Raw genomic sequence first — 11,783 nt, forward strand, 5'->3', positions numbered from 1 at the left:
GCCTTCGACTTCGCCACGAACACACCGTCGCTAGGCTCCGGGTGGATTACCTCTGGAGATGGGCAATGGCTAAGGGCCGAGGGGGTCGAGGACCACCTCTCTCGTCCGTCCTTCTACTTTGCCTCTGACACACCATCGCCAGACTCCGAGCGGATTACCTCTAGAGCTGGGCACCGGCTAAGGGCCGAGAGGGTCGAGGACCACCTCTACCGTTTGGCCTTTGGCTTCACCTCTAACACGCAGTCGCCAAGCTTCGGGGGGATTACCTCTGGAGCCGAGCAGCAGCTAAGGGCCGAGGGAGTCGAGAACCACCTCTCTCGTCTGGCCTTTGGCTTCACCTCTGACACACTATCGCTAGGCTCCGGGCAGAGTACCTCTGAGCCAAGCAGCGGCTAAGGGCCGAGGGGGTCAAGGACCACCTCTCCTGTCTGGCCTTCGGCTTCGCCTCTAACATGCCATCGCCAAGCTCCGGGTGGATTACCTTCAGAGCCACACAGTGGCTCAGTACTTGAAGGGTCGAAGACCACCTCTGGACCTTATCTCCAAAGGTTCGAGATGGGCTTCGCTGGGTCAAAAATCTGGAGAAAAGTTGGAAGAAGGCCCTATCAGCGTCGAGCCTGAGGAGTACGCGATAACCAAAAACAACGAGGTTGCCACCGCTTCACCCGGCCCTCCTTAGTTACCCTGCGTATCTACCACTACCAGGTTCCCGTGACCACCTCTCCCCTAGAAGGAATGAAACTGACAATGATCCATGCGAAGGCTCAACACGTCAGTCGTCCAAAAAACTAGTCATCGCCTACAAAGGGGACGAAGAAGCACGACTCGAAGGCATGAAGGCACACAGACATGCGGTCCCCTGCTCGAAGGATCCCCTTACACTTCAGCCGAAAAAGAGATACAATCGCCCCCAAAAGGTCCAAATTAAATTATTAAACAAATCATGCATCCAAAGGACGCGTAGAAAGAAGCAAACAGTACAAAGGCCGCTGCAGAGGAGGCAAACCCCGAGAGAGCAAACTAGGGGGAGAAAGAGTACAAGGTGGCAAAAGACAACTATGATCCGCGGTAGGGCCATAGTCGAACAACAGAATAGGGATGTCCATGAAGCACCCCCAAAGGCCACCTTCGCCTCCTATGAATCCCGGTAGGGGCCGCGCATGGAGTGGTATATACACCTCATCCGTGACCTACCGTCATGGAAGCCGACGCAGTAGCTAACCCTCGAGCTGTCAGAAGATGAGGAAGAAGCCGAAGGAGCCACCGTTGGGTCATCCTCCCGCTTCTTCCCAGCCTTCGCTGCCGAAGTCCGCTCCACCTCGTCACTCTCCCTCCATAGGAGATCCCAGTGGATCTCTACATCATCGTTGGAAATATCATTGATCTCAACAGACATGGTCTCCTGAACCGGGGGTTGGGCTGGGGCAATAGGCAGCTGTCCACCCCGCATGGAAGGAAGCCGGACGGCCACCGGCGCCACCACCGGTGGCTGAAATAGCCCAGCCCCAGAAGAAGCAGTTGGGATCATCAATGTTTCTGAAGAGGATGGGGAGGAAGACGATGCCATAATCAAAGTAATGTTAAGTGCTCACTCGTGGGGCGGTGATAGATCCAGCTGGATGACCCCTGCTTTATACCCGGACTGAGCGGCCATGTATGCCTAGGAAGTGAAGCAGAACCAACTCAACGTCGCTCTATGGCATCCCTCATTAATCTCTTGGGGCCCATGGCCATATCCTGGTCATTCCACCAACACATGGCAACATCCCACAGTAACGCCTCATTTTCTTACACGAATGTCCCATCACATTAATGACCTATACTCCTTTTGGCACCTACCAGGGGCGTGGGTGCAAGACCCTAGATGAACCCACGCATTATCCAGTCAAAAATGCATTAGTGACACATCCCATCCTACCATCCTCAAAACTGGTAGAAGTGGGGATTCTCCGATCCCACACGTAACCCCCACTTTGACAAACTCAAATGGCGAGAAGACCTATCACCAAAAAAGTCCAAAGAATCTAAATTGACCTCGGCACGGACCCCGGAGCGCATCACCTCCACTGACGCCCCTCTGGCCCTGAATCCCGATGCCGCATACTCCAATTCCAACAGGCTCTAGAACATACCTCGTCTCTTGATATGTCTTCGATCTTCAACTCCGACATCGACGCCGATAGCACCTCCGAGCTCAGCATAACCCCATGGTGTGGCGCCATCACTAATGCACCGCCAACATTGAGCTTCACCATCAACGCCCACAGTTCCCACCGAAAAACTCCTCAGGGACACAGAATGGCCTTCAGGCACTCTATTACAAACCCAGGCTGGAATTGGTTTTTCCTCTACATCCTCTCACACCTCCAAACATCGAGGCCAGAGAATGAGGGAGTACTGTTGGGGGAAAATAGGCCAGCTTGAGGATAATGGTTGGCAGTCACTATCAAAGGTCCCTCAAGAGCCTTTGGCCTCTGGAATCGGCAAGAGGTCCCATCCCCGAAGGCTGCGAATCCCTTTGGGCCCCCTCTCCGGCTCGTACGCGGCCTTTCGAAGACTCAGAGCTACAACAAGTACCCCTAGAGCCTTCGGCCTCTGAAGGCTACAAGAGGACTTATTCTTGGAGGCTGTGGACCCCTTTAGGCCGCCCCTCTGGTGCCCATGCGTCCTTCCGGCCTAAAGGTGTGACTGGCCTTCGAAGATAATATCAGGGAAGAAAGGACACCACCTCTGCCGCCAACCTGATGCGAGGTGACGGTTAATAAATACTGGTGCAAGTAGTGCTTATCCTAACACCCCAATACGACGCAAGTCGTCCTGATATCACCGGCAGAGCGACACCAGGGTGTAATTAGCAACCGGCTCACCCCTCAGGGGGCAAGCACCAAAATAGTTACAACGGTAGATATTTATCTTCTATGTAGGGTAAAAGGTAGTTATCCAAGATAAGGTTCAGTAATTCGGTCAGGTCCTAGATATTTGTACATCGTGATAACTTGTACACTAAGCTACGTATTGCCTTATAAATAGGAGGTTGTGGTCACCTGAAAGAAAAAGGTCAAAAAAGAGACACGCTCAACACAGCACGGAGGAGCACAATCACAAGTCTTCATGTGATACTCGTCCTAGCCCAGCCCATATTTTTATTATCACTACATTTGTGGTGTTCCTTTCTCTTAATCTTCGTCTCCAAGTTTGAGTCCCTTTCTTAGAAGAAACTCTCACCATACTTGCTAGGGCAAAATGATCTCTCTTGCTCTAACAGAACACCTTACTGATTTTTTGCTTATTTGATGGATATATTCACATGTTCTTAATTCCATATAATTGTTAAAGTGCCCTTACAAATTATTTATTCTGATAATGTATACTTTGCAATTAATCTGCATTCTCTAGGGTATTTCATGAAATAAGCTAGAATTTTAGTGGGTAGCTTTTAGCAATCACTCACTTAAATAAAACTTAATTACATGTATAGACTCTTGAAAACATTATATCACTATATAAAACTTCTAGAGAAAGCTTTAACAAAGAATAACAGGAAATACATTTTTTTTAAATAGATTAAAGAAAAATACAATAAAATATAACAAGACAATGAACTATTTTCATTTAGCAGTACCCGAGCTTGAAATTGAATTATAATTATTGTAGATGTCAATTTACAGGTTGTCTTTGAAAATTTTGTGCTTGCCTACAGTGACCATTGTGTCCAACAATAACAAAATATCTTTGAGCACCCGCCTCTAGTAATTAGTTTTCACACGTGAACTCTTTTGCATATATAGAAATCATCTATTTTCATATGACTTTGACAAAAAAAAGGATGACTAAACGTATTTATAGGTGAGTTACTATCCGTCTTAAAAACTATTTATATAATAGTGTAGGCGGATGTGGATCTGGACAAGCATGAGGTCATGGTCCACACTCCACATTTAAACAGGTCATGTTCATAATTAGGAAATTTGCCTCTTTGGAAGAGGCACATCGAAAATAAGACAGTCGTGGTGTACTCCCTCACCCAACAGTACATGATATCTTTTCTTAAAAGTTTGCTCCCGCGGAGGAAGAAGATTTACATCTTTTTTCCAAGCGTAGGTAATGGAGAAAAAGGGTGGTTTTCTGTGCCGGTGCTAAACAATACATTAAAATATTGTTGATTTCATTTTAAATTTCTAAGATCTGCCTGTGTCTGTCAGGAGACAAAGGCGAGGAATGCAGAGGACATGGATGAGGGCGGTGACAGCAGGGGAGCGTATTCATGCATGGACAGAGATTACCGGCCAAGGTGTCGAGCAGCGTGGTTTTGCCGCACCCCGAGGGGCCCATGATGGCCAACACCTCGCCGGGGCGCGCGCTGCCGCTGACGCCGTGCAGGATGGTGGCAGACTGCCCCTTGCCGTTGACAGCCGTCACCCACACCTCCTCCCACGTTATGAACACGCCGCCATCATGACGATGGTCCTCCCGGAGGCCGTCACGATGATCAATGCCATCGAACCCAGAATTTTCGCCACGGCGACCCCCGGTATCTTCCGCCTCAACGGCCAGTGGTGGTGCCTGCGGCTGTGCGTCCGCCGTGGGGGTACGTCCACGTAAAGCTCCAAGTATGGCACGGAATGGGGACAGCATGTGGCTGCTGCCGGTGGTGGCTGCTGAAGCACGCCATAGCAGCCGCGACGGGCTCGGAGTTGGCGCCCACCGAGGCAACGGCGAGCTCGCCATGGCCGTTCCGATGCCGATCGATCAACACGATCTGGGTCCTTCTTGTAGCTAGCTAGCTTCCTGGCTGCTAATAAAGCCTATGTATAACATAATAGCAGTGCTACTGTTTAGATGTTGTCATATTGTGTGCCTGCCTCGGCACTGCAACTTCACCTGGCTATATATGTATATATCATTCGCCGTGTCACGTGCTACTCGCATCTAAAGGTATCTATCACCTTTTAATAAAGGAAATGAGTTCCGGCTTTTTTTAACGTTCAGTGTATACAGCCTAAGTTTATTATTACAAAGCTTTAGAATTATGTAACCAAAAGGTAATGATTGAAAAACATTAAAAACATAGTCTATAATTATACGGCCATCTATTCTTGACGAAGACTTGCATTGTCATCACCTCCAAACAGCCACAAGCCTTCATAATATCCTTCCTTTCTGATTCCTTTTGTAGTAGCCTCCAGAAGTGTAACCAAAATGTACCCTAAAAATTTCCTGCATTATAGTAAAAAAAGTTTTTTTTTATTAAAAACAATATCATTACAGCATAGCCATATAAACCAAAAGATAGCAGCCACACCTACAAGAAGCGATCTATTATTAGCTACTCTTGATCTAAGCCAATCTCTAATAATATGACTTCTGCTTCTAGGTTTCTTTACTTCCGTGGCAATAGTGATTATATGCCAAATGGATCTAGCAAAATGATACTCAAAAAACGATGTTGAATGCTTTTGTTCTGATTACAAAAGCAACATTTGAGGCTAAAAAATCAATTTCTTTTGATCAAATTATCCTTGGTCAAAATAACACCTCTACATAAGTACCACAAGAATACCTTGATATTGAATGGAAGCTTAAGCTTCCATGGGGCCTTTGTTGTGGTGGAAATAGGTAGAGATATCATTTGATTGTACATAGAATGAACTGAAAATAATCCATTCTCATGCAACCCCCATTTAAAGGTATCCCGTCCGTTGCATAATTGGACATGTAATAGTTTCAACACCATATTATGCCAATCAATTAATTTATCCCCAATAATAGGTCTACGAAAAGAGAGGTTTAGCGATAAGGAACGCATAACTTCCACCACTATAGTTTTCTTTCTTCTTGCTACATTATACAATGATGGAAACTGTTCACTCAAAGGGCAAACTCCCAACCAGATATCATTCCAGAATCTAGTATGGCATCCATCCTTAACCTGGAAAGTCCCCCATCTGAGCAACTCAAGTGTCACTTTCATTAGGTTAGACCAGAAATGAGAATCTTTTGGTTTGCCTTCTACTTGAGTGATAGATACCGCGTAGGTATTTATTCCTGAGCATATGTTGCCGAAACCCATCCTCATTAAGCAACCTAAAGAGCCACTTGCTGAGGAGGCAAATGTTCAAAACCGAGAGATTAGTAATACCTAATCCACCCTGATCTTTCGGTTGGCAGATGATGTCCCATCGAGCAAGGCGATATTTCTTATTAAGGTTGTCCCCTTGCAAAAAAAAAAAACCTAGACCAAAGATAATCCAGTCTTTAAAGCATACCCTAGGGGATTTCAAAGAAGGACATCATGAAAACAGGGAGACAACCTAATACTAAGTTTAGAAGTACTAATCGACCTCCAGCAAATAGTTACACCATCCAACTGCTCAGTTTCTTTTCAAACTTTTCTTTGACCCCCTTCCAATCACCATTCCTTAGCTTCCTATGAATCATTGGAATGCCAAGATACCTAAAGGGTAAATAACCAATATCACATCCAAATAATTGCGTGTACTGGTCTTTGCAATGTTTAGCATCTCTGTAGCAAAAGATCTCACTTTTATGAAAGTTAATCTTAAGCCCAGATAGTTGTTCAAATACACATAGCAAGATCTTCATATTTCTTGCTTGCTCGATATTATGATCCATGAAGATGATGGTGTCATCTGCATATTACAGACTAGATAAACCATCATCAATCAGGTGTGGAACCAATCCAGTGATATGCCCATCTTTTTTGCTCTTGAAATTAATATTGTAAGTATATCTTCTATAATATTAAAAAGAATAGACGATAAGGGTTCTCCTTGTCTCAAACCTTTTTGTGTTTGAAAATCAGGTCCAACTTCATCATAGACTTTAATTCCTACATGGCCCCAGCCACAAAGCTTTGGATCCAGTCACACTATTGTGCTGAAAAACCTTTTATTCTCAAAGCCTGTTGGAGAAAGGGCCATTTAACCTTATCATAGGCTTTCTCAAAATCAATTTTCACGATCACACCATTTTATTTTTTTCCTATGCAACTCATGTATGGTCTCATGGAGTATTATAACTCCTTCCATTATGCTTCGACCAGGCATAAAGGCAGTCTGAGAAGGACTAATAATTTTTTCGATCACTGTACTAATCCGATTAGTAGCAACTTGAGCAAAAATTTTAAAGCTGGCATTAAGGAGGCAAATCAGGCGATATTCTTGAATCTTTAGCGTATTACTCTTTTTAGGAATTAGAGTAATAACCACAAAATTCAGGCTAAAAATAGATAAATTCGCATGGTGGAAGTCCTTAATATAGCCATGAGATCATCTTTGATCGTTTCGTAGAAAACTTGATAAAATTCTATAGGGAAACTATCCGAGACTGGAGATTTATTATGCTCCATTTGGAAAATTTCCCTTTTAACCTCATCCTCTCTGAACGGGGCGGTAAGGATCTTATTTTCGCTTTCACTCACTTGAGGGATATCACTAATTATTGATTCATCCATTACAAAATTATTATATCAAGTTTGCCAAATAGGCATTTGTAATACTTTTTGATATATTACTTAAGGTTGGCCTCTCCAATTACGGTTCCATCCTCATGTTCCAACTTGTAAATCCTTGTCTTTCTATTTTTACCATTGCCACTAGGTGAAATAATTTTGTATTATTATCTCCCTCTAGTAGCTCTTTGACCTTAGCTCTTTGATACCATTTGAACTCTTCTTCTCTTAGCATGTGAGCTAACCTTTCATTTAGGTAATGCTTAAATGCCATTTCATTAGGCGTTAAAGGATTATTCTCTGCCATTTTATCTAGATCATTTATCATTGTGGTTAGCTGTTGCTTTTCTTTCTTGAGAATGCCTGAAGTATGTTTGGCCCAACCTCTCAAGTACTGTCGAAGGGCCCTTAGCCGCTGCCTGACTCCGGAGGTATTCCGTCTGGAGCCTGGCGACGATGCGTAGGAGGCGAAGCCGAACGTTAGGCGGGAGAGGCAGTCCGCGACCCCCTCGGCCCTTAGCCGCTGCCCGGCTCCAGTGGTATTCTGTCTGGAGCCTAGCGACGGCACGTCTGAGGCGAAGCCGAAGGTTAGGTGGGAGAGGTGGTCCACGATCCCCTCGGCCCATAGCTACTGCCCGGCTCTGCGGTCTCTACAATGGATAGTTGGGGGTTCCACTATGTTTCCTATGCCACAAGGCGTGGGCCTTTATTAAATTTTAGTATAACCCTCATAAAATGACATATAAAATGTGTTTTCAATGGAGATGGTAGAGTAATGTTTTTACCTTTTACCATACGTGTTCGAGTCCCGAGATCATACCTTCCCTTGTAGGGAGGGGGATCTTTATACCTCTTTTGATCTATGTGTGGTGCTCTTTGTAGACCAGTGGGTTTCATACCCCTTCGGCATGGAGGCATTAGCCTTCAGGATGCCGGGGTACCTTTCCTGTTAGGTCCTTTCAGAACCTTTTCACATGGCAGAGTTTTTGAAGAAACATCTCCATCGTGGGGGTTTTCGGAAGTCTCTTCATTGTGCGAAGGTTTTGTAAGGCTCTCCGTTGTGTGGAGGTTTAGTAAAGCTCTCTGTTTTTGCCAGCGGTTTGGTAAAGCTCTCCATTTTTACTGGAGTTTTGGTAGAGCTCTCCGTTTTTACTAGAAGTTTTTGGTAGAGCTCTCCATTTTTGCCGGAGGTTTGGTAAAGCTCTCCGTTTTTACTGAAGGTTTGGTAAAGTTCTCTATTTTTACCGGAGGTTTGGTAGGACTCTCCGTTTTTGTCGGAGGTTTGGTAAGACTCTTTATTTTTGCCGGAGGTTTGGTAAAGATCTCCATTTTTACCGGAGGGTTTTGTAAGGTTTTCCGTTTTTGTCGGAGGTTTTTTGTAAGACTCTTCGTTTTTGTCGTAGGTTTTTGTAAGACTTTCCGTTTTTGCCGCAGGTTTTTGTAGGACTCTCCGTTTTTGCCAGAGGTTTTTGTGAGACTCTCCGTTTTTGCCAGAGGTTTTTGTGAGACTCTCCGTTGTTGTCGGGGGTTTTTGTGAGACTCTCCGTTTTTGCCGGAGGTTTTTGTGAGACTCTCCATTTTTGCCAGGGTTTTTTGTGAGACTCTCTATTTTTGCCAGAGGTTTTTGTGTGACTCTTCATTTTTGCCAGAGGTTTTTGTGAGACTCCATGGCATATATTAATGCCGAAGGTCCTACACACTATCGGAGCTACGCAATACCTTCCAGAAAACCTAGCCAATCGTGCCTTCCAGGTGACCTAGGCATGCTATGCCCGCGGTGTGTAGGCTCACCGTGCTCCCAAGGAAACGTCCGGGGTGCACCGCAACACTGCCCACCAATGATGTGCCCTAGCATGTGGCATTTATATGACTGAAGCTGTGCAATGCCTTCCAGAGCACCCTAGGCATAATCTGCCTTGCAGGTTACCTAGGCATAAGCAACGCCTGTGGTATATAAGCATGTCGTGCAGAGATGATTCCTTGCGACAGCATTCCTTAGACCACCGCATCCTCACATCAGGGCAGTCCCCTGATATGCAGCGTCCACACACTATCGAGGCTACACAATACCTTCCAAGAAACCTAGGTAGTCTTGTCCTCCAGGTGACCTAGGCATGCTACGCCTACAGTGTGTGGGCTCTACTTCCTACCAGGGCAATGCCTACCCTCTGGGAAACCTTTTCAGATGACCTTGGGTTTAGGCAAAAGATGCTTACTGGTGCGTGGGCTTGTCACGCCTCCGGAGAAATCCACTGGGGGTGCCACAACTACATTACCAAGGAAGTCCCTTGATAACCGGCATCTACACACTATCGAGGCTACACAATACCTTCTAGGGAGCCTAGGAAATCTTGCCTTCCAGGTGACCTAGACATGCTACACCCGCAGTGTGTAGGCATATCGTGCAACGAGAATTCCTTGCGACAGCATTCCTCGGAGCACCGCAACTCCTACATTGGGGACATCCCTCGGGGCGTGGCTTCGACACCCGAGGCTATGCAAATGCCTTCCAGGGCACCCTAGGCATAATCTGCCTTGCAGCTGACCTAGGCATAAGCGGCGCCCACGGTGTGTGGGTCTCACTGTCTACTGAGACTACGCAATGGCTTCCAGGAAATCTAGGTAGTCTTTCCTTCCAGTTGACCTAGGCATGCTACGTTCACGGTACGTGGGCTTGTCATGCCACCCGAAGATGTCCTACAGGTGGCGTCGCAACACAGTCTATCAAGGAAATCCCTTGATATGTGGCAACTACACTTCTGAGGCTGCACAATGCTTTCAAGAAAACCTGGGCAGACCTGCCCCCCAGGAGACCTAGGCACGATGCGTCTGCGGGAGTGTAGGCATTTTGCATGGTTATACTAGCTAAGTTTTGCAGTCTACTATTGGCAATAAGAAGCTATTTGTAGCATGAAACATAGCTAAGTTATATAACTGTTCATGCTAAGTGAGAATGTAACTTAAGTTCTACTGCTTTTACCTAGTGGCTATCTATTGAAAAAAGACTCCTAGCAGTAAGGTTGGAGGCCTCACACAGACTCTAACCTGGCCGTATGAAGGACGGATTACTAGGTAAGCTACTTAGTGGTTAATAGCGGGCATACCTTTGTAAGAATAAGGCCTCTATTGCGAGGTCTGGTGGCCTCAAAGCCTGTGGCTAGGTTGGGAGCGGCGGTGCTTGCCCCCTTTAGCCTTTAGTGTCCCGGGGCCTGGCGACGGCGTGTTGAAGGAGTAGTCGAAGGTTAATCGGGAGAGGTAGTCCATGACCCCCTCGGCCCTAGCCATTGCCTGGTTTCGGAGGTACTCCGTTCAGAGCATGGCGATGGCGTGTCCGTGACTCAGTTCTTGTTGCTAGTTGTGGTACCGTCGGAAGGGTTGGTAGCATCGGTGCAAGGTTGAGGGGCCGGGGATTCACCCGGGAGTTGGCCCCAGGCCTCCGAACCCTGCGTCGTCCTTCGCCTGCTCTTTTCTGTGATCATGTATTCTGCTTTCCTTCTGAGGTATTCCTCCTGAAAGGTCATGAGGGTGCGGCGGTCGTTGGTGTTGTGGCCGCACCCTGGTCCGTGCAGGACACACCCGTGTGCCTCCCAGGGCGCCAGAGCTTGGAGTTGTTGTCGGGGTCGTTGTCGAAGGCGGTATGTCCCGGAGCCTGTGGTTTCCCCCGGGTCTGCTTCCCCCTTGGGAGACCATCGAGGATGCACAGTCCACCAGCCTTTGGGGCCGAAGTGGTTCTGACCATGCCTGCCCAGACGAGGTGTACTAGGGGTTCCCTATGCGTTGTTGGTGTTGCGAGGGCGGGGTCGGAGGCGCTGGCAGGGTCCATGCACCCTGGAGCCCTCCGTCTCCTTAGGACCCTCTTTTTCTTGAGGTGCCAAGGAGGGCGCTAGGTGGACAGACTTTCCAAATATGTTGGCGCGCTCGGGGTATCCCAGGTGGTCGAAGGGAATACTTTGGGACCAAGTCCAGGTGGGAGCACTCCTGGCCTCCTGGGTTGGACTACCTAGAACCATTGGAAGGTGTCCTGCTTGACCGTGGCTTTGGCCGCATCCTCTCCTTAGGTGATGAGGTCTTCGTCATGCAGAGGCTGGAAGGCCTCCGCGCCATCTGGAGCTCCTGTATCGACCCAGGGTTCTGAGTTGGCCAAGGTCGGAGGAACGCCGTCCCACACGGCAGCGGGGCTGGGGCATTAATACGGTGTGTATGGCTGAGGCAGCCATGCATATGGTTGCATGCTTGCAACGGTGGGTATGACGGTTTTAGCTAATCCTTTGGTGGTTTTCATGGTGGATTCCTACCTCTCTTAGCACTTCTG

The 11,783-nt window shown here is 47.1% G+C and overlaps 1 protein-coding gene across 5 annotated transcripts in view; it reads right to left on the reverse strand.

Annotated features, from left to right (window-relative positions):
* The window catches only part of LOC133897545 (ABC transporter G family member 1-like), a 39,066-nt gene extending 34,196 nt beyond the window's left edge, over positions 1-4,870 (reverse strand). For all 5 annotated transcript variants that reach the window (XM_062338307.1, XM_062338310.1, XM_062338309.1 and 2 more), the window contains exon 1: positions 4,284-4,870. In XM_062338307.1, coding sequence (XP_062194291.1) covers positions 4,284-4,728 — 445 coding nt within the window. In that variant the 5' untranslated portion in view covers positions 4,729-4,870. The remainder of the gene's footprint in view (positions 1-4,283) is intronic.
* Between the last annotated feature and the right edge of the window lie 6,913 nt (positions 4,871-11,783).

The sequence above is a fragment of the Phragmites australis genome, chromosome 17, assembly GCF_958298935.1.
Source record: "Phragmites australis chromosome 17, lpPhrAust1.1, whole genome shotgun sequence".
NCBI lineage: Eukaryota > Viridiplantae > Streptophyta > Magnoliopsida > Poales > Poaceae > Phragmites > Phragmites australis.